At 48.9% G+C, this 23195-nt stretch overlaps 1 protein-coding gene and 1 non-coding gene across 6 annotated transcripts in view; one reads left to right on the top strand and one right to left on the bottom strand.

The window, feature by feature from the left end:
• The window catches only part of DIP2C (DIP2 acetate--CoA ligase C (putative)), a 292447-nt gene extending 269494 nt beyond the window's left edge, over positions 1-22953 (top strand). For 2 of the 5 annotated variants that reach the window (XM_086333509.1, XM_086333507.1), the window contains 7 exons: positions 530-700; positions 7990-8051; positions 11269-11326; positions 12713-12787; positions 14401-14575; positions 16482-16605; positions 19282-22953. In XM_086333509.1, coding sequence (XP_086189635.1) covers positions 530-700; positions 7990-8051; positions 11269-11326; positions 12713-12787; positions 14401-14575; positions 16482-16605; positions 19282-19534 — 918 coding nt within the window. In that variant the 3' untranslated portion in view covers positions 19535-22953. Of the gene's footprint in view, positions 1-529; positions 701-6560; positions 6591-7989; positions 8052-11268; positions 11327-12712; positions 12788-14400; positions 14576-16402; positions 16606-19281 lie in introns of those variants that run through there. The other 3 variants (XM_086333511.1, XM_086333508.1, XM_086333510.1) reach the window with 3 other exon arrangements.
• On the bottom strand, positions 15613-15681 carry LOC147360748 (small nucleolar RNA SNORD31). The gene has a single exon (XR_015140114.1). It is a non-coding gene; the product is annotated as a small nucleolar RNA SNORD31 (small nucleolar RNA).
• Positions 22954-23195: the final 242 nt, after the last annotated feature.

Raw genomic sequence — 23195 nt, 5'->3', positions numbered from 1 at the left:
TAATTTCCAGCTCCAGGGTGTTTCCATGTCATTCACTTGATGGAATTTGGGCAGAAATGAGCTGTGCTTCATCGTGACAGTTCAAGCTCAGGACCTGAAAGGAGAACGGTGTTTAAGAAGCTGCCCAGATGTTTTTGTTTTCCATTCCTGTATTAAAAGTAGGTTTCTCATTTCTCTCCAATGTGTGTTCTGTGTATCCAGGCTCACAGGAGTATATACAGGTGCTTCTGTTCCTCCCCGTACCCTGTCCTTTAATTATTTTATCCAGATCTTGTTTTTCTTCAACTTTGCTCCTTATTATGCTGCTTCAGTTACTTAAATGCTTGTAATGGCATCCTTGATAATCGGATATGGGCCGTTTTTTGTTTACACGTATGTTCTATAGCATTTTGATTACTAGTGTGGACTCAGAGCTCTGGGAATGAATATCTTTGTGGAGTTTCTGCGGTTTTTGGGTCTGGGTGAGGAGCCTGCAGGTCACACCTTAACACTGGCAAGTGTGACCTCCTGCCTCTGTCATTATTTGTAGGCACGAGGACTGGACTTGTCCCGCGTGCGGACCTGTGTGGTGGTGGCAGAGGAGCGGCCCCGAATAGCACTCACCCAGTCTTTCTCGAAACTGTTCAAAGACCTGGGCCTCCACCCGCGGGCCGTTAGCACCTCGTTTGGCTGTCGAGTGAACCTGGCAATTTGCTTGCAGGTGAGTTTCCTTGATGCCAATAAGTGCGTGGGTTACAGAGTGACTTTTAAAGACAGGCATACAGCGCCAGACTGCTCACCACAGTTCCCTGCTGATGCTAACCCATATTTAGAAGGAATCTTTCAATCAAATGCATGTGGTTGGTGCACACTTGTTTCCTTTTTCTTTTAGTTAAAGTCTGCATTTGTCAGTAACCATTATTCATAACTAGCATTCACAGGCTTATTCTGTCCTGGGACATTTCAAGTTTTGTAGCAAGAGTTGCTGTTTGTCCAAACCTCTCAAGTCAGGCTCTTTAAAGATGAGATACTAAACAAATGTTTCACTGTGGCAAGAAATCCTGTCCCTTGAAGTAATTAGTCTCTTGTATGCAGACAGTGATTTCTGTAGGGAGAATTCCAGTACGTTATGCAGGTTCACAAATTTGCTCCTGTGGTGACACCATTGAAGTAACACTTCAATGCCGCACTTAATTGCCGCATTTCTAAGGTAGAGCTATAAGTGAGGCTGACCTCGTAAGGTAGCCTGTATCCTATGTGGCCAAAAATATTTGTTTCCTGTCTCTTCATTAGCCCACTTCTGACCATCTTCACTGTTCTCTCCTGCTCTGAACTCTTTACCTGAGATCTAGTTTATGAAGGAGAGGAAAGTCATGTGGGAACCTCCCCCCAGTGCCCTTCAGGCCGCCTCAGCCAAAATGAACTGCTCCCAGGCTCAGCTGCAGGCTCAGTTCCTTTGCGCTTATGAAAAGGACAGGAACTTCGTTTACAGCAGGTGCTGGAGTGGAGGACAGTTGCCTCAAACCAACTCCCCGAGCTCCCCTCCCTGCCACCCATCATGTCCCCCATGTGTAGCCCAAGATGCTGCTTCTAGTTCCCCTTGGGCAACCATGGAAAGCTCCTGGTCTGCTGACTCCTGGGCTAGAGCTCTCAGTATTTAGACTTCAGAGACAAAGGACTGACTGTCCCCACATGATCAGTCTAATAAGATCACTTCAGAAAAATCAGCGACAGGAAGGTTTTCTGATTTTCATTAGATGTTCCTTGCCTCTGTCTCCCTTCTCTTTGAATCAGCTCCATTTTTAAACGTGTGTAACTACCAGAGTCCTCAGGAGTCCACTGAGCCTTGTTCTATGATTGAAGTAATCTGAAGGATTGGATTGATTTGCCCAGCTAGTCCTTTAAATGCTGAGATTTTCTTTTCCTCTTCACCTTTATCTGTTCTGCTTGAGAAGAAATGAGAAATGCACTCATTAGATGAATCCAGCTATAGGATTCTGTAACACTCCCTTCTCCTGCAAGCAGTGAATCACGAGTCCACAGGAATCTGAGAGAGACAGGCTCCTGCCCACAGCAATGTTATTCTTCTCTCTCAGAATGCTGGAAAATGAAGGGAGAAGGACATAGAATAGATCCCATATTAACAAACATTCAGCACTTGTCCACTTCACACAGGCAACAAAGAATTCTACAACACTTTATAATATATAAAATTAAAACTTTGTAGACACTAGAAATAAAGCACTTATGTTATTTACCTCTTTTTTTCATTTATTTCCATCTACTTAATCCAAAATGTTTTAAGAAGTTTTTATAAGGAAGCAGTAAATTAAGTAGGGAAAAGTAAAATACACTAAAAATAATAGAAAGGGTAGAGCTGACAGAAAATAAGGGTAAGAAGCCAGGAATGAAGTTGGCACATAGGTACTTGGCACCTTGTGGCCTGAAATACAAGCACCATCTGTCTGTGTCCTTACCACCTAGCACTGGACCTGGTGGTACTTTGTAAATATTTAATAAATATGTGTTGCAAGAATGTGGAATACTTGAAGTTCTATACTTTTAATAAAGAAAACTAATATATTCTTTTATGGAAAGCAACCCCATCAGCATGATGCGGAGGCAGAGTGGGCATTGCCAGTCCCGGGCCACAGTGCTCGTTTGGGATCTTGGCAGCGTCTCTAAGGGGTTTTGTATGTTTTAAGTTTTTCTGCTTGTGTGCTTTACTCGAATCTAATTTTCAGCCAGTTTTCCTTTTTCTGAATGATCAGTATTAGCAAAGAGCTGACAGTATTAATGAGTCTGGCAGCAGAGATGAATCAGGTGAACTCAAGTGCGTCCCCCTGAGCAGTGCAGGCCTCCCCCTGCTGTGCCTGCAGCCAGGTGTGCCTCAGAGTTGTGGAGTTCTGTGGTTTGGGGGGCTGGACCATGTGTGCTCACAGCAGGCTGTGTGCAGAACCCTGTTACCCCACATGTGGATGTAGGGTCTCTGGCATGTTCCATCCTGGGAGTAGCCTCATGTAAGCCAGAGTCAGATTTTACTTAGATAAACTCAAGACACAGTTCTGGCCCTCAGGGACCCACATGGACAGTAGACTTACAGATGAATTTTTCAGTAAGTGAGTAAAATATTCTTAGGAAAACTGAAGTAAGAGCATAAAAGGGGTACAGAGGAGGCAGTTTTATGGTTAGGTTAGCCAAGAAGGACGTCTCTGAGTTGACAGTTCTGCAAAGCGCCCTGTGACGTGAACATACAAAAATGTGGGCAAAAGCAACAACAAGCGCAAGGCAGGGTTGGTCAGTGGAAATGTTTATTTTCTATTAATTTTTGCATAAATAAAAAAGTATGTGATTGTGATCCCAAATAAGATCTTCATGACCAAGATAACCACAATGGTGTAATCACTCACCTGGAGCCAGACATCCTGGAGTGCGAAGTCAGGCGGGCCTTAGGAAGCATCACTACAAACAAAGCTAGTGGAAGTGATGGAATTCCAGCTGAGCTATTTCAAATCCTAAAAGATTATGCTGTTAAAGTGGAAATTTCTATTCGGAAATTTAAACTCCAAATTTAAATTTAGAAAACTCAGCAGTGGTCACAGGACTGGAAAAGATCGGTTTTCATTCCAATCCCAAAGAAAGGCAACACCAAAGAGTGTTCAGACTATCATACAACTGCACTCACATCACATGCTAGCAAAGTAATGCTCAAAATTCTCCAAGCCAGGCTCCAACAGTATGTGAACTGTGAACTTCCAGATGTTCAAGATGGATTTATAAAGGCCTGAGGAACCAGATTTCAAATTGCCAACATCCGTTGGATCATAGAAAAAGCAAGAGAGTTCCAGAAAAACATCTACTTCTGTTTTATTGACTAAGCCATAGCCTTTCACTGTGTGGATCACAACAAACTGGAAAATTCTTCAAGAGATGGGAATTCCAGACCACCTTACCTGCCTCCTGAGAAATCTGTATGCAGATCAAGAAGCAACACTTAGAACCAGACATTGAACAACAGACTGGTTCCAAAATGGGAAAGGAGTACATCAAGGTTGTATATTGTCACCCAGCTTATTTAACTTATATGCAGAGTACATAATGCAAAATGCTGGGCTGGATGAAGCACAAGCTGGAATCAAGATTGCTGGGAGAAACATCAATAACCTCAAATACACAGATGATGCCACACTTATGGCAGAAAGTAAGGAAGAACTAAAGAGCCTCTTGATAGAAGTGAAAGAGGAGAGTGAAAAAGTTGGCTTAAAATTCAACATTCGAAAAGCTAAGATCATGGCATCTGGTCCCATCACTTCATGGCAAATAGATGGGGAAACAATGGAAACAGTGAGAGACTTTATTTTCTTGGGCTCCAAAATCACTGCAGATGGTGACTGCAGCCATGAAATTAAAAGGCACTTGCTCCTTGGAAGAAAAGCTATGACCAACCTAGACAACATATTAAAAATCAGAGACATTCCTTTGCCAACAAAGGTCCGTCTAGTCAAAGCTATGGTTTTTCTAGTAGTCATGTATGGATGTGAGAGTTGGACCATAAAGAAAGCTGAATGCCACGTAATTGATGCTTTTGAACTGTGGTGTTAGAGAAGACTCTTGAGAGTCCCTTGGACAGCAAGGAAATCAAACCAATCCATCCTAAAGGAAATCATTCCTGAATATTCATTGGAAGGACTGATGCTGATATAACTGCAATACTTTGGTCAACTGATATGAAGAACTGACTCACTGGAAAAGACCCTGATGCTGGGAAAGATTGAAGGCGGGAGGAGAAGGGAACGACAGAGAATGAGATGGTTGGATGGCATCACTGATTCGATGGACATGAGTTTGAGTAAGCTCCAAGAGTTGGTGACGGACAGGGAGGCCTGGCATGCTGCAGTGCATGGGGTTGCTAAGAGTCGGGCATGACTGAGTGACTGAACTGAACTGACCCAAAACAGAGAAGGCATAGCTTGAGGTTGAGGTCTGAGAGCAGAAGCCCCACATTTCTTGTTCCCATTGTATTTCTGCAGGGCCTGACACATGAGAAATATGTAATAAAGATATTAAATATACCAAAACTGAATTTTTAAGAACAATTATACAAATAAGGAAAACAACCTGAAAAGTTATGAATTTTTAGAGACTGAATTTTTTACCAAAGAATATTTATTTTAAGAAGCAAAAAATCGGGAAATACAGACCAGCCAATAAATAATACCCATCTGCCTAGAGAGAATCACCATCAATTCCTTAATGTAAAAACATGAAAAACAGAAATGCTAAGGTATTTCCCAAATTCCAAGCCCTGTCCTAAGTGCTTGAAGGTATTGTGAAGGTCATGCCATTTTTCTTATGGAACCCCAGGGTTACCAGCGTGTGTCAAAACAGTGAGTGTTTTCAGTTGATTGGTTGTTGTTTGAGGGCATGTTTTCTCAGCTGGATGGCCCGCCATGCTTCCTCAGGGCCTCGACTGGGCTGAGTGCTCTGGGAGAGGGCAGGCCTCCATCTCTCAAGGTACGTAGCCAGGGACCTTATCCAGACAAGGAATGGAGCCGCATCTGAGCTGTGCTCTCAGAATCACGTTTCTAGTGTCCGTGGGCCCCCTTCTAGAAGTGTCCCTTGGTCTTGGGGAGGCTGAGTCGTGCAACTAGCAGGTTGTGGTGACTGTAGAAAGAAATGTTGGTGATGCATGAGATTCTGAGGGACCTGAGTGGGGCGGCACGAGGCCGGACCCACACAGGACTGTTCCCATGCAGAAACCTGGGCTTGTTCCAGCTTTCTCAGGATGTTGGGAGGGACAGTCAGCCGGGGAAGACATGCAGCATCCGAGGAGAGCTGCCCCTAGTGGCTTTAGGGTCTTTCGCCTGTGGACTTGGTTGCTTTTGGATGGTGGAGGTGGGCACCGGAACCTGGCAGATGAGAGGGAAGGGGATGCAGCGTCTTGGAGGACAGAGCTGAGGGGGAGGCAGTCTGGGGAGTCCCTCCCGCACTGCTGAGCGAGGAGCCTGAGGTTTGGTCCATGCTTCATGTGTACTCTGAACTCTTTTCTTGTCCTAATCTTGTAGATGAGCAGGGCTAGAAAGCCTGAAGATTCACAGACTTCCAGGGTCACCTTCATTATTGTAGTAAGAAACTTGAAGCTATTTCAGTGAGGAACACTCGACAGATTTGGTCAATTAAATTCATACTCCCCGCTTTCTCAGTAAAGAACAGAAACTAGAGAAAAGTACCATAAAATCAACACCCACTGACCGTATGTATGAAAAGCAGTTCTTCAGGCCCACCTGCCCGTGGCCAGTCATCTGTTACCTCCTCTGTTGCTCTGTGGATATGTGAACATCTTTTTAGATTTTTTTTTAGCCTTTAATGGTACAGTGATTGATTTTAATGATTTCCATATTTGACATTGTTTTTGATCTTCTTTTTACTTTGTTCTCTGCTTTTTGCATTCTCCTCCCCACCCCTCCCTCTTCTTCATCCCACTTGTACTGCTGGGTTGTCTGTTTCTGTGTCTGTGTGTGTCCTCGATGTTCGGTTTCTGTTGGTCTGGTGTCCTCTGCTCCCACCTCCTGCTGCTGTAGCCTCACCGGCTGTGGAAGCTGGCCGAGCAGGTAGGGACTGCCCGCCCGTCCACACCAGTGCCTGTAACCACACAGTCTCATCAGCTCCCAGCAGTGGGCAGACGAGGAGTTGAGTGCGGAGATGGGCTGGGCTTGTGGACCCATGGGCAGGAGGGCCGACAGCCAGCGTGATGTCACGTCTCAGATCTCTTCAGACGTCTTGCATTTGTGACAAACGCTGTGCTTCCATTTACACGATCTGTGGTGTCTTTGCCAGTTTGGGGTCATCTCTGTTTTGCTTCATTTTTTGCTTCTAGTGACCTGTTTTCTGATTTCTTGGTTTTTAATTGGCCTCTTGTGGTTACGTGCTTTGCATTGCTCAGACCACAAACTGTTCCTCCACTCAGCTCTGGTCTGTGACACAGCCCCCGGAGTAGCCGCAGGTCAGCAAGGGTGCTGTGTCCTCACGGCAGGGCAGCTCCTCCTCCAGGCTGATTGCATGTGCTTTCTCAGGGGACGGGGGAGGTTATCGTGTGGTCCGTGTGGTGTAATGAAGGTGTCTTTATTTTTTTCTTTTTCTTATATTGAAGTGTGCCTTTGATATAAGGTTACGATTCTCTCATGAAGAATTTTAGTGTAGTTCTTCAAATAAATCTGAGAGTCTCCTTATTTTTTGACAGATTTTTTTTTTCTTTTAGGTTCTGTCTTTTTCTACCAAAAGTAGTGCATTACTTTCCCAGGAAATGTATGTAGAATTTTTGTTTGTAATGTAGCTTTAATGCCATTGCTTTTATATAAACAGAGATGATTGTTCAGAAATCAACTCGGTATGTATTTTGAAGAGATTTATGATCCCAGGATTTCAGGACCCTGTGTTTAAATAAATAGTTCAGACCACAGGGTGCTGCTGAGATGACCAGTGATAAACATGCTACCTCCCTGACTTACGTCTTGGGCAAAAATGGCCTCCCACCCTGGAGGAAAACCAGGGCACAGTGAACCAGAATGAACAAGATCATTGTCTTTTATCTCTTCTTCCTCAGTCTGTCAGCTCATGTAACATGTTCTGCCTCAGTACCTTGAGCTCTGAAAATACACTTTTGGGGATGCATGTAGTGAAAGCCTCTCAGCAAATGATGCTTCACTTCCTCAACAACCTGCTTTTGCCAAACCTCTGCTACCTCTGTAATTTCAGCCTCTTTTTATTTGGAGAGATGCCCCTTTCCTTTCTAATTTTCATAAATGATTAGCAGTCAAGCTATGTGAAAGTCAGTTATCTTGGTAAGATATTCTTTCAGAGTTAGGTTATCAAGGGAGAGGTGTGGTTTTAGTGCTTTGGGGTTTTGTTCAGTTTCAGACCTTACCAAAGAAACGTTCCCAGCCAGTAGGAAGCACAGATGCAGCTCCTCCCAGGCAAACAGGATTAATCACATTGTGTCCTTGCTTGCAGGGAACATCGGGGCCCGATCCGACCACCGTCTATGTGGACATGAGAGCTCTGAGACATGACAGGTATTGTGAATTTGTCTCCCGGCACCCAGAGTGCAGTGTTCCTCTGAAAGGAGGAGTGCAGTCGTCTGCCCTGAGCACAGGGGCCACAGAGTGAGCTTTCGCAACACTCCACGTACGTCACCTCACGTCCCACCGGGGCAGCAGCTCCTGATTCTGACAATAGCTGTCCCAGAGCCGCTGCAGTCAGAGTGGCCTTTTCTCAAACTCTGTCAGACTTGACATTTTCTTGAACACTAGTCAGCCGCTGTTTTGCACCTCATAAAATATCAACGCTGCTCACATTTCTTTGCATGAGTCAAAAATTTTTGTCAAGGCATTTTCAGGAAAAACTGAACTGTAAGTCAAGTTACCTTTCTATGCAGCTTCCTAATAAGCAACCTTGAGCAAGAACGAAAGGGAATGTGCTGGTGGATGCTTGTGAATCCACCTCACGGGGTGGGACAGAAGGTGGGGAGAAGATCAGAAATCTGTCACAGAATTTCAGCTCCCAAAGGGGTGCCTCCTGATGTGCCTGAGGGGGAGAGAATTCTGTCGTTTTTCTACAGACGTCCCCAGTGATTGGGTTGTTCCTCTGTGTGGTTGTGGAGATTCCCGTGCGTTGCTGTTTCTTTGACGTGATAATAGAGTGACTCTGATACAAAGAGTCCTTTTATAAGTGGCTGGAGGTGCTTGTGGATGTGTTGTGAGGCCAGATACTGTGCTCCGTGTCCGCTTGTTCTCAGTGGTGCCTACCGACATGTGCATTTGCTCACAACATGTGAGAGAGCTGGGGAGAGTTGTGGGTGGGAAACCAAGAGCCACCACTTGGCCTGGCCAAGTGTGTTCCTCTTGCCTGCTGAGTTCCCATGTGAGAGAGTGTCGGGGGCAAGGCTACAGAGGGGCCTGCCATGCCATTCAGGCCAGTCATACCCAGGTGGTATGCCCCACTGCAGATGGGTTGCCGTGGTGCCCTGTCTGATGAGCATGATGTGGGAAGTGGTCCTGGTGGCATGTGGTGGGTGGAGGCCAGTGAGGCAGCTGAACATCTTGCAGTGCCCAGGACAGGCCTCTGCCACACAGCAGATGACCAGAATGGCAGTGGTGCTGAGACTAAGAAGCACTGTGTTCCCCTGAACACTTTGTTCTGCTTCACTCTTGGTGGTGCCTCCTCATCCCCTGGAACCCTTGTTTTAGACCCTGCTGTTCACAGGGACTCCCAAGAGACACCAGCCCCCTGCAGCAGAGGCCTATCCAGACATCTTCAAGATGCAGACCCTTAGCGCTGAAGAGATTAAGGGACCTCTTTGGGGGCATAACATTTCCAAACATAACTAGTAGGCTTTAAAAAGAAATTTGCTTTACTCCCTACAAAAATTATTTGAAGATAATTTTATGTTGGGTTGGCCCAAAACGATCATTGGGGTTTTTCCCTAAGATGCTGTTGTGGGCGCATCAGATACAGAACACCGTCAGTACACTTAAGGCAGGGCCGCCTGGTGGACCACACTAGGCTCCATCGGCTCCTCTTGGTGTGAGTGGCGCTCGTCCTCCAGGTCACCAGTGACCACTGGAGTGGCCATCAAGAGACAGGCGCCCCCATGCCCTCCTGACCAGCGCCAGGACATGCCATACTGGCTGTTTTCCATGGCTCTGAAGTGACCGGCTCCTGACAGCACCCGTGGGGCAGAAGGTGTGGTTTCCTGATTGTGCCATGTCCTGGGAGTGCTGGGTGGCGGTGTGCAGTCAGGAGAGAGCCTCCCTGTCTGTGGTGCACAGGCGGTGGAGAGAGCTGCCCGCCCACTCCAGCCTACGCCCTCTTATCTCCCACAAGTTTCCTGGGTTTCTGTGAGCCTCCATCCCTCTCATATGTGCTGCACGCGTGTGCATGTCTCTCAGCTCTTCCAGGAGACACAGCTCTGCCTTCTTCTAGGGGTGGTTTTTTCTTTGCTCTTGTGGATATTCTCAAGTGGGTGAAAGACCACCCCACCCCACCCCCCGCCATGTGGCATTTGCTGACAAGACAGGACCACCCCTGAGTGGTCCTGGTGCCCCTTCCTGCTTGCCTGAAATCACTGACATAGAGCACTGTTCCATGCTGACCAGAGAAGAAACTCTTTGTCCGGCCGGCATGCTTGCCCAGGTCCCTGCCACCACTCAGCAGGGAGGAGGCCACAGGGAAATTCTTAGCAGTAGAGTTTTCGCATTTCAGATAAGATCCACCTGCCCAGCAGGGACAGGAGACAAGATGAACTCTGAGGGCAGGATGAGGACGAGAGGCCGGCTGCCCTGAAGCAACTAGAGAAACAACATAATCGTATACCTGAAGCAACTAGAGAAAGAAGGACAAACAAAACCCAAAGTTAATACCAGAAAGAAAGCATACAGATCAGAGCAGAAAAAAGTGAAATAGAAGCAAAATAGTAGTAAAGATGAATAAAACTAAAAGGATGGTTCATTGACAAGACAAATAAAATTGATAACTTTTAGCCCAGATGTATCAAGGAAAAAAGAGAAATCAAATTGATAAAATTGGAAATGAGGGGGTTCCCTTTCACTCCATTTTCCTGAAGTAAAAGTTGTCTGTAGATGATTGGTCAGCATCACACTCTGAGAGTAACATGGAGAGAACTGAACCCAGTCATGGGATAAAGTAATACAGCTGAGGAGGGCTCAGTGGGCTGGGTTGTGACTGGCACCAGGGTCCTCCACAGTTCTTGAGTACCTCACCAGCAAATAGTTCTTAGATTGAAAAGCACTTCTTTCCAGAAAGGAGATTTTGCTGTCTGAACTGACCAGTCCTCTCCAGTGTCCCTGGCTGAGGCGGTGGATGCTGTGCTATGGGGTCTGTGGCCCCTGTGTTGCAGGGTACAGGCCCAAGAGGTCTGCTGTCACAGGAGTGGCAGCTCTTTGAGGAATGCAGCTTAATGCTCACTCTCCCTTTTCTGCACACGCTGTATTGACCCCATTACATCAATGCACAGACGTTCCTGACGTCTGTGGGTTGATAGGTGGGGCTGCGTCTCCATGCTCTTGTGGCCTGTGTGGTGGCCCCCACTGTCTCCTCTCTGCAGTTGTCTGCTTTTTCTTTGACTCCTCGACTCCCTTTGCATTGGGTAATGCTTGTCAACAGAGCTAATGTGCCCATCAAACTGCTGGGCGTTGACCCAAGTGCTAGATGTGGAGGAGGGAGCCAGGGTCCAGAGCACACAGTAGTAACACCTTCTGTTTTTCTTTGTAGAGTACGCTTAGTGGAAAGAGGCTCTCCTCATAGTTTGCCCCTGATGGAGTCAGGAAAAGTAAGTACGGAAGAAAGGTACATGCATATACATTTGAACACAAGTCTCAGTTTGGGGGCTTTGAAAAGTTAAGAAGTACATGGAAGACTGTTTTCCCAAAAAGTTTTCTTGAAAAGTAATAAATCAAATCCAAAGAGTTGGACACGACTGAGCAACTGAACTGAATATATCAACTGGTTTTGACTATGAGCACAGAACGTCAAAGGAAGCCCCAGGGCCATGGCACCTTCTCTCTTGTTCTGTTCTGTTCTGCGTGGCCTCCACTCCCACGGGTGTCTCCGGGTCTACAGCAGCTTTTCCAACTCCAGCCCTTCCTTGCATTCCACCCAGAGGAGGAGCAGCAGGAAAAGGAGGAGGCCATAGGGACAGCTCCTCAGCCTCTTCACTCACACTTAGCACCTCTGGGCATGGTTACCCCAACTGAGAAAGGCAGGCTGGCAATGTCGTCGGTACATTGGGTCCAAATGTCCATGGGCCTTGGCCGGCAGGCAGAGCTTGTTTACTGTGGAACTAGACAAAGACTGGTTACCATGACAGCTAGTCGCCTGCCGTGTCATTTATAGAACTAAAGTGCAAGGAATGTGTTTAAACCCGAATGAAGACTTTTTTTCACCCCGGCCCCTATTGTCAGATCTCTTCTCCACTTAACATAATTCTAGAGGCATGTTGTTTGGGACCTTTTACAGTCTGTGTCTTCACGGCTGATGGTTAGAGTTCTTGGTACTGTTTTCTTTAAGGTGGGATTCAGCACTGCCCACCCACCCAGCTTGACCTGGTGGGCCATTCACCAGACACGCTCCCATAGCTCTCACTACAGGTGTGTTGCCTTATCTCAGCTGTACAGTTAGTAGCTGAACCAAGAGGGGCTCCATTCTAAATTTCCAGAATCAGCTTTTGATTCTTTACATGGTTCCAGTGGAGTTCAGAGCATTTCTGAGCTAAATGTCCATTAAGAAGGAGGTGCTCAGTATCAATGTTGTGCTATTGTCAGCCAACAGGAAAAGTGGGCGGTGTGGCAGAGGAGGGGCAGGGCCGCAGGGGCGTCATCTGCTTGGTGCGGCAGACGCTCTGGCGGAACTGCTGTCTCTTCTGGACACCACAAAGCAGCTCCGCTAGTTCTACTTTGCACGCATCAAGCTTGTTAAATTATATCATTTATCATGTTTTTGTTCAAAGTCTCACTTTTAGGATCATTTTAACACAGGCTTTGTCATTGTACATAATTACAATGAAATGTCATTGATTTGCTGTCATTATGTGATGCTGTGGTATACAATTTTGATTTAAAGCCATTCACTTTCTAAACCATTTTAATAGGGAAAACACGCACTTTGCATGAAGCATCTGCCTGTCTGCCTACTAACAAGACTGTTCCTTCCCACTTAGATACTTCCAGGGGTGCGGATCATCATTGCCAATCCAGAAACAAAAGGACCCTTGGGAGACTCACATCTGGGCGAGGTGAGGAATGGGATGGGTGTCTGTGAAGGTTCAGGATTATGAAGTGGTGTTTGCTTAGCGACTATCACATTTCTCTCCAAAACATTCAGCAAAGAGGAAACTTCCTGTGTGTGGGCAGAGTTTCCTTGTTTTTCAGCTCTCCATTTGAGTTCCATGTGCTTGCTTCACAGCAGAGAAGTCTTTCATCAGGAACATGATAGAGAATGTGCAGAGGGAATCTTGCCAAACCCAAAATCATAGCAGCACCAACAACCATGGCAGGCAGACTGGGGACATGACAGGTGTTTGTCTGGGTCAGAAAGTCACTTTTACTCCCTTGTATTGACGATGCAACCTATCCAGTGACCCCCCCACCCACCCTGTGCCCCACACACCACTGGCTGCATGCGGCCACAGGAGACCCTTCCTGGGCTGCTGTCCTGAAACGCCCTGCTTGCTGGCCATGAGCGCCCTCTGCCCTTCCCGTCCACCTCACTCCCTGATTAACCTGCTTCAACATGTCTGCCACCCCGCCCCCGTTTTCCTCTCCAAGGCCAGGCCACAGTGACCATGACCTGCCCACAAGGACTCTCCTATAGGTGCCACCCAGCCTGTGGTCAGCTGCCTCTCTTCTAACCTGTCCTGGTCGCACACAAAGCACTGCCTTTGACGGCACCCGACTCACACACCAGCCCCGCGGCTCTCTCAGGCACCGTGGCTCACACGCATACGTGTACACAGGGAGGGAGTGGTGTTGAGGCCTGAGTCTCAGCCACTGTCACCCCCAGACCCTTTTCCTTCTTGGGCAGTTTATTGGCCCCTCACTCATCTCTCTCCATGTGAAGATCAAAATCGAGATGATGAAATGCTGTACAGACCCTATTTAGGAATTTCCTTTAAATGCACGTCTAAGAATGAAAATTAAACATGGTGCCTGCCATCTCTGGCCCCTGCTGTCCTCACAGCACACGGCCTTTCAGAGCTGAGCGCTGGGCCGAGGGGTGGAGACCCCTGCACCCTGGCATGCTGGGAACCTGTCTGACAGGTTCTCTTCCCCTCACTTGCTGGAGACCCTCATCCCTGGGCTGCTGCCTGGTTTGCCCTGGCAGGTGTGGCGGAGGGCTGCTGGCCAGACCCTTTGTCCCTGACTCAAATACCATTTCCCAAGATACAACATGCAGGCATTTTTATCCTCCATTTTTTGTTGTTACAATGCCTTTCTCTTCTAGAGTTTTTGTGTTGTGTTACTTTATTACAATATATTCCCCAAAGTATACAAGCCAGAAAGCTTTTTAACATTTTTCCAGCTTGCTTTTTGGAAACAATCAGTACATTTGAATAAATATAAGGAAACTCTTACAACCTCATTCATTTGATATTTATTTCAAAAGCCCTTAGTTCGTCTACTTCAACAGGATTCTCCGAGATGTTGGTTGGGGGTTTGCTCAAACGCGAGTGTGCTGCCATGTTTTCATTTCAGCAGACTTTGTGGTGACTGTGTTTCCCTGGAAACAAGCCGTCCTGTTTTTGCAGGCCAGGGACAGACAGAATACAATCCGTTGAATTGTAAAAGTAGTTTCTGCCCTGGACATCATGTCAGGTTAACTTATGCAGTCCATTTTGCTTCCTTTCAGATCTGGGTTCACAGTGCCCACAATGCCAGTGGTTACTTCACTATTTATGGAGATGAATCCCTTCAGTCGGATCACTTCAACTCAAGATTAAGCTTTGGAGACACACAGACAGTCTGGGCACGAACAGGCTACTTGGGATTTCTACGGAGAACTGAACTCACTGATGCAAATGGAGGTGAGAATTCCCAATAGGAGGCAGGAAGTCCCAGCCCCAGGAGAACATGTGTGCTTGCGTGCTTGCTGCAGGCAGCCTGGAGACAGCCAAGGGTGAGAGAGCCGGGGTGGGGCGAGAGAGAGCAGGGTGAGAGAGCCTGTTCAGGCTGTGTGCGTCAGCAGCTGAGGATGCACGTCCCATGCTCTGTCCTCCTCTGTGAGCTAGGAGCACGTGTGAAATCAGGGCAGGGGCCGGGGGCTGTGTTGTCTGTAACAAGTGCCTGTAAGTGCAGCTCACTGGCTTGTCACCAACTCTGGCACTTCCAGCCCCACCCAGGATCCCCCGAAGCTGCATTGTTCTCTTCCAAGCGGGAGGCACTGGCCTTGAGTGCTCTGGTCCTGCCAGGTGCCCTCAGGGAACAGTAGCGCAGAGGGGTAGCGCTGGGTGTGGGTGTGACACAGAACCGACATGTAGGAGCCTGTCTGCTCCTCATGTTGCTGATCCTGGAGTCCTCTCTCCACTCCTGAAAACAGAGGCAGGACTTGAGTGTTACTCCGGGGTGGGGGGCCTGAGGTTTCTTGTGAGATCTGCCAGCCCCGGAGATCAGTGAGACTTCCAGCCCACCTGCCTGGTAGGAGCCGTGCCAACCAGGCCAGACCAGCAAGAATGCAGGGGAAAAGTACCGAAATATTCTGGTGTTGTATTTTCTTTTATTTTTTTAAGGTTTAAAAAACAAAACATTTATGTAGGAAGGCTGAAATGATTGTATGCTAATTTGAAACAGGTAAGTTGTATAAGAACATTCCGTATTTTATATCCTCCAAGGATTGGATTCCATTTTGTGTGCTGTGTTCTTTCTTCAGACCTTCTAACTTCAGACTGGTGTTAAGCAGGAGCGTGGCTCGCTCCTTTCCGTAGGAGCCCAGCCTCTTCACCCTCACAGAGGGCAGGCACGTCCGTGCAGGCTGTGGAGTCTCAGCACAGACACATTATAAGGCTGGCAGCTGGTCGACACAGTGTCCTGGGCTGTGAAGCCCGCTCAGCTTCTCACTGCAGGCAAAAGCTCAGAAAACACCTTCCCATCACAGGGATCAGACTGGGGCGGCATTGATCTAGTCGCTGGCTGGCATTGTATTTTCAGTTTGGGGAAGTCATAGACTGTTTCACTGGAGGGTGCCTTCTGGGATTCCTTGAGGAACTAAGCTTAGCAACGCCCAGACCTCAGCACTGTGGAGTCCGTGGGGCTGGGAGGGTGGAGGCCCCAGCAGCTGCAGTCAGAAGTCAGCAAGTGACTGCCTCCATCTAGTCTGCCTTAGCCTGGAGATGGAGAAGATTTATTTTCTGGTATTGCACGTGTCAGTCACTTCTTGTAAACTCACCCTGATGCACTCAGTACCCTAAAGATGAAAGAGGTCTTGTTTTTAAGAGATGGACTGCATGTTGTCATTATCCCAAGGTTTACACAACTGACAAGAATAACTTTACCAATTAACTTGAACTAAGGGAATCTTTGTCAACATTCTCGGAAACTCAGCTTTCTTTCCCACTCAGACGTGTAGTGATAAGAGAGTTGAACCCTCGTGTGATGGAACCACAGGGAGCTTGGTGTTGCTTTGGCTGTGCTGGGTCCTCTCATGTGACTCTACTGCATCTCAGGCAGTGCTGCCGAGGGATGTACGTGGAGGCTGCCCCTTGGGTGAAGGGACTGTGCAGGCATGTGGCTGGCCACACGGCCCCCACCCCCCACCGCCACACCTCGTCCCTGAGCATCTGGGGCTGCAGGTTCCCTGAGAAGGGAGACTGGACCCTTGCTCAGGGGTCTTTCTTGTACCTCTCTTCCATGTTCAGGGGTAGCGCTCGTCTTTATTCTTTAAGAGACTCGAGCAATTTTGCAGTGAAGCTCACATAGAGTCCATTCCCCACGCAGAGCGCCATGATGCCCTCTACGTGGTGGGGGCCCTGGACGAGGCCATGGAGCTGCGCGGCATGAGGTATCACCCGATAGACATCGAGACCTCGGTCATCAGAGCCCACAAGAGCGTCACGGAATGGTGAGGAGCGGGCAGGCAGCCCGAGGGCCAGGGTGAACCCGAACCTCTAATGAGCACCACTGGTGCGGTTGGTGCTCTTCCTGAGGGTGATGGACGGATGGCTGGGGGGTGTTTCCAAGGAGCCGATTGTTTGGTTTTTTGTTACGGAAAACGTGATGTAGGGGAAAACACTGTCCACAGGGAGCCTGAACCCAGCGAGCCCTGTGGGAAGGCCTCAGCTCCAGGAGAGGCCATGCTTGCCAGCGTCATAGGGTCGTCAATGACAGGTCACCCATCCCACCACCTTTGGAGGCCACGCCGTGCCCGCCCTGGCCACTGGGTGGCTGTAACTTGCACGTGTCAGTCACTTCTAAACTCATCCTGATGCACTCAGTACCCTAAAGATGAAAGAGGTCTCCTTGCTTTTAAGCAAAGATGGACTGCATGTTGTCATTATCCCAAGGTTTACACAACTGACAAGAATAACTTTACCAATTACTTGAACTAAGGGAATCTTTGATTATGAACATTCTCGGAAACTCAGCTTTCTTTCCCACTCAGATGTGTAGTGATAAGAGAGTTGAACCCTCGTGTGATGGAACCACAGGGAGCTTGGTGTTGCTTTGGCTGTGCTGGGTCCTCTTATGTGACTCTACTGCATCTCAGGCAGTGCTGCCGAGGGATGTATGTGGAGGCTGCCCCTTGGGCGAAGGGACTGTGCCTGGAAGCAGCAGCACCAATCACTCCTCAGGGCCTTCACATGGCACTTGAGCATGGACAGTGGCTTCGGCACCACTGGCCACTGTTCTCTCCCCTCCCAGTTCCCTGAAGGGAGGAGGCCTGAGGGGCCCTGTCTGTAAGCTCAGGGCAGGAGACCCCAGGGAGACTCCTTCTGAAATCTCTAGGGGGGCAGATGGGTTAGCCTGCGAGTGTCGGCTGCCTCTTGTCAGCTGACACAGGCTGGTGTTCTCGGCCACACGCGGCACCGCCAGAGGGCTCGGCAGACAGAAGGGGCGAGTGGACGGCAGAGCTTCGTCCCCACTCGGTGCTGTGTTTCAGGGTGAGCAGCAAAAAGCCCGTCTGAGCACAAGTCCTCCACTTCTAAAGCTGCCTCTCCACTCGCGTGTCGTGTGTCGAGGCAGGAGCTCCAGAAAGGTGTCAGCCAGAAACGGTAGGGGTCCGTCTCAGTTTGCACTGAGGTGTAAATAGCCATCTCAGCCTTCTGTTTTTGTATTTTTTAAGAAAATAATTTCAAGTGGCTTGTATTGCCTCCTTCACATATTTTCTATCTAGTTGGAAAGATGCCATTTCCACTGGGAAGTGTGCGGCCAGGGTTCCCCTGTGGGTTTCTCTTGCCTGCTCTGAGCGTCACTTAGATGCCATGAAGCTTGCTCCTTTCTCTACTCTCAGAGGCCCCAAGAGGGAAGGAGCAGCAGGCTCGGTCATGAGGGGCTTCTCTCCTCAGAGTGCGAGCAGCACCACAGCTCTGCTGTCACCCCCTCCCCAGGTTTGTGTCTCCCCCAGGCAGCCCCATCAGTCACTTGGTGCAGAGAAGGGAGTGTGTGAGGCTGGGTCACATCGGTGACTGCCTCACTGAGCACGGCCCAGCCGCCCTCAGCCGCTGTGGCCCCAGGCAGGCTCCAGCAGCCTCCCGCTGCCTCCTGCACCCCTTAAGTGAACTGTGGGATCCACACTGACCCTGATGCTGCACCCTCAACACCAGATGTCAGGATAAAACCATCCCCAGCGTGGCCATGAACAGTCCCATGTGACTCACAGACATGCAGTTCTCTTGTGCAGCTCCTTGGGGTGACGCTCGTCACAGAGCCAGCCCCAGGAGTCTCCAGTGTCCCTCTTCCATTTTAATGTCATCATCGGCCATACTAAGCAAAATACACATTTTTTTTTAAACAGGCATACCCTATGCTTTTAGGAAACAGTGATGACTTTCCCCAGACACTTCCTGCCTCACAGCTGAGACAGAACATTCTCTGTATCTGACTCCAGCAGGCCCCGGAGCTTGACCCCGCCATCCACGGGGCTCCGGTGCTCTAAGGTTCTTAAACATTCATGTTTTAAAAGCCCTACTACCTGACGTCAAGGTGGCCTAAAGTGTAAAACATTGGACTTAGTTAGGCTTTTAGAAACTGGGCAGACAAGATACTGTGGGTGGTCCTCCTGAAAGATCCAAGTAATACACTTCTGGATGGAGCTCTGGTGTCCCCAGGAACTCACCCACCTGAATCAGGTCCCCTGTGTTGCTCTCACCCAGTTCCTGAGACAGAATCTGTCCGTGCGCCCCAGGTCTGCATTCGAGCTCTGAGGTACCTGACCCAGCATGGTGGCTCTTCTGCTCATGGGCACACATGTTCACCCCCTGGGGACAGAGGCAGGCCTGTCTGACTAGCCCTAGTGCCCACTGTCCCAGCTCAGCAACGGTCCTGCCGACTGCACTGCAGGCTTCCCAAGTGCCTTTGGGGATGGGCTGCACCCTTAGGGCCTTGGGTGGATCCAGGGAAGGCGGGGATGGGCTGCCACCCCGAGAGCAGGTTGGTAAGAGGTGTGGACACATGGAGTGTGAGAGCTGCTCTGGAACCTGCAGACCAGAGAAGGCTCAGTGCCCAACAGGAACCCAGTGGGGTGTCCAGACAGAATGGAGTCGTTGCAATTGTACAGTGATGCTTCTTTTTCTTCCAGTGCCGTGTTCACCTGGACAAACTTGCTGGTGGTTGTGGTTGAGCTCGATGGGTCCGAGCAGGAAGCCCTGGACCTGGTCCCCCTGGTGACCAACGTGGTCCTGGAGGAGCACTACCTGGTGGTGGGGGTGGTGGTGGTGGTGGACATCGGCGTCATCCCCATCAACTCCCGGGGCGAGAAGCAGCGCATGCACCTGCGTGACGGCTTCCTGGCCGACCAGCTGGACCCCATCTACGTGGCCTACAACATGTAGACGCCATGTAGTATCCCTTCTACGTGGCCTACAGCATGTAGACGCCCGGGGCCCACATCTACATGGCCTACAGCATGTAGACGCCCGGGGCCCCCATTTATGTGGCCTGCAGCATGTAGACGCCACATAGTGTCCCATCTACATGGCCTGCAACATGTAGATGCCCGGGGCCCCCATCTACGTGGCCGACAATGTGTAGACGCCCACGTAGGACACCCGGGGCCCCTGTCTACATGGCCTACAATGTGTAGACGCTACATAGTGTCTCATCTACGTGGCCTACAACATGTAGACACCTGGGGCCCCCATCTACATGGCCTACAACATGTAGACGCCCACGTAGTGTCTTATCTACGTGGCCTACAACATGTACACGCCTGGGGCCTCCATTTGCGTGGCCTACAGCATGTAGATGCCCGGGGCCCCCTGTTCAGTGTCGCAAGTGTGGGCACCAGGGCACCTTCCCCAGCAGAGCCTCACCATGTGGTGGGGAGACTTCCCATGCATCCTGGTCGCACAGGGATGAGACGTGAATGTGAAGTTTGCTCACGAGGACTTTGCGTTAACTGCCTTTAGTTTGTTGGAAAAGCCCTTTTCAAGAACTTTTTTTCTTTTTTTTTACTTATTGAATAATAAGTGCTTTCTTCGTAAATGTGGTATTTTGTTAAGCCAAAATAGCAATTAAAAAAAATATTCTGCCCTCCAGATGGGTTCTTTTAAACAATTCATGTAGTGTGACAAAGAATTGTTTTCTCTGTTTTAATGTGTCATGAAATCTTAATGCCATGGACCTGCTACTGATTTAAGCCATTGCTGGAGCCCATCCTTTTAGGACAGTGTGTCAAGGTACGAGAAAGCCTTCCAAATAGCACCTTCCAATTAGATTTTAGCCGCTTTCTTTGTCAGAAACATACTCAAGAAACAGACTGATGATCGGCCCTCCAAGTTATCATAGAATGAGAGGAAATTATAAATAAGGTGTATTTCGGCAATTACCTTGCAGATATCTTTGTACTAAACTAAAAAGATAAAATAAGTTAACTCCATATGTAATTATGTACAAAACGTTTAATTTATTTTGATCTCTTTAGAAGTATAACAGAGAAAACATTCAAGAATATTAAAGTCTTGTAATGTTTGCTAATATAAAAAGTGTTGTATTATCTTGCGTGGATAGCATCACAACAGATATATATATATATGAGATATAAGTTCACTAAGAACAAAGGGAATTTTAAAGTTTAAAACACAGAACCTGTCACTTGCATGGTGTCCCCTCCGCTGCACTGTAGATAGACTCTCGCCGTTGCTGGTGTGAGCAACCAGACGGCCTGCAGCCCAGAGCTTCTATTCTGGAGCCAGAGACCAGCTGTGGGGCCAGCGCCTCGGAGGTGGCGGACTGGAGCCGGGTGTGCACTTTCCCTCTGCCGCGGGGTCGTGACGGACTGTCGGTGCCGCGTGCCCACCGCAACGCGTGGCCTGGGGAGCAGCGGGCCCACTGCACGCGCTCCCTCGGCTACAAGAATCATTGCACAGTGTTTTCATCGTTTTGTTTGTCCCTTTTTTTGGTCCTTGGTATGAAAAGGAATGTTGTTCTGTGGTCATTGGCAGCGGGTTGCGCTGACTCCCTCAGCGGCTCTAAGGGAGGAGACTCACTAGGAGGTCATGCACGGAGCTGCCCCAGCTGTGCTGGCTGGAGTGGGAGGTCCCCAGCCCCGTCATCGCTCCTGCTGCAAGGACATGCTTCTGATTTCCGTCTCTTGCTGCTGCTGCCGCCGCCTCATGCACCTTGAAATTTTGAAAGCCCCTCGCACACTCCTGGATTGAACCAGCTCATCGGCGTCCAGCCAAGAAGAGGTACCAGCTTCCGAGTGAGATCCCCTCCATGATTGCCCCAGTGTGCGCGGGGTTCCTGTGCGGGGTCTGCCTGGTTCAGAGTGTTGCTGGCGAGACTGAGACCCTCTCTGTGTGGTGGTCTCACCTGCCTTGCTCTGTGCACTGGCACTGAGCCCTTTGCCACAAGAGAGTTTTGTTTGACTTCGGAGATCCAAGGCTAATTGCTGTTAGAATTTTAAGTGGCATTTTTTAAAAATTTGTCTGCATGTGGGGTTTCTTCCATCTCCACAGGTTATTTGATTTTTAAAATAATATTTTGATTTCATTGCTGTGTATGAGTATTTCTCCACATGCTTCAGATAAACATTCCCAGTCTTCTGCTTCCCAAGGGGGACCCCACCACACACAGAGAAGACACCTGCCCACCATGTGGAAGGGCCAGGGGGACCCCACCACACACACAGAAGAGAAATACCCACTGTGTGGAAGTGTAGGGGGGACCCCACCACACGCAGAAGGTACACGCTCACCATGTGGAAGGGCTGGGGGGACCCTACCACACACACACAAGATACACGCCCACTGTGTGAAAGTGCCGGGGGGGACCCCAACACACACAGAAGATACATGCCCACTGTGTAGAAGTGTAGGGGGGACCCCACCACACACCCACCGTGTGGAAGGGTAGGGGGGACCCCAACACAGAAGATACCCACCATGTGGAAGGGCCGGGGAGAACCCCACCCCCCACCACACACACACCCCCATGAAGGGTAGGGGGGACCCAAACACAGAAGATACACGCCCACCATGTGGAAGGGTACGGGGGTGACCCCACCACAGAGGACACGTACACCCACAGTGTGGAAGGGTGGGGGGGCCCACCACACACACAGGACACACACCCGCCCTGTGGAAGGGCAGGAGGGGGGCAGTTTCGGGTCAGACACTGATGAGGAAGCGGGACTTAGGCCCAGCAAGGGGGTGTGAGGTTGCTAGTGCCCTCGTGAGGCCTCGGTCCTGCTGCCTGTGCCAGCGGTGAGGGCCAAGGGCTCAGGGCTGGGATCCAGGTTCTGTTGTGCAAGAAAAAGGGAATGAGACTCTCAGTACCACCCACTTAGCAATAAAGGAGGATCGTTCTGTACTGTTAGTGGAAACTGCTGGGACGAGTCATTCATGAGAATACAGCCAGTGTTTGTCTCGTGACCTTGTGCTTTTGAAGTCAGACAAAACTGTGTGGTCAACTTGCACAAAGGAGGGTACACAGCGACCACCAAGACTCAGACCAACCAACAGGGCGGCTTCCTCATGGTGCTTGTTTGTTATATCTATCTAACCCTGCTTGACACTTTCCCAAGGGAAATGGTCCCTTGATAGATGCTAGCAGCGTTGCTTCATAGTGTGGTGACTGGTTAGAGAGATTCATGTGCTCAGCCAATCACGGTTCCAAACAAAATTTTTATGTGCAAAGGACAGCAACCTTCTCGTATGTTAAACCACCAGTAAGCTTTGTACATCTGTGATAACGCCTGTTTTATATTCAAATGAACAAATAAAAGCTTTTATTTTTGTTGCTCTGAAAATAGCAGTTTCTTAATTGGTCCCCTGGAGAGCTGGGCCAGCTTCCATCCCAGGAAGGTAGTGACTCCTACCAGGAATGGATCCCACTCTGTTTACATAATTTGTTGCATTATTTATCAGTACAGATAATCATACTTTGAACAATGTTTAAATTTTGATGTGGGCATTTATTGCTAAAAAATTCCTATGGCAACAAATGTTTTGTGAAATGTTTTTTTTTAATTCTTTTAAATATATCTAAATA

The sequence above is a fragment of the Bos grunniens genome, chromosome 13 (assembly GCF_055505025.1).
Source record: "Bos grunniens cultivar Pamir isolate PY7600 chromosome 13, Bosgru_T2T1.0, whole genome shotgun sequence".
Classification (NCBI taxonomy): Eukaryota; Metazoa; Chordata; class Mammalia; order Artiodactyla; family Bovidae; genus Bos; species Bos grunniens.
The sequence above is the reverse complement of the archived record's forward strand: the minus strand, read 5'-3'. Positions and strand labels throughout refer to the sequence as shown.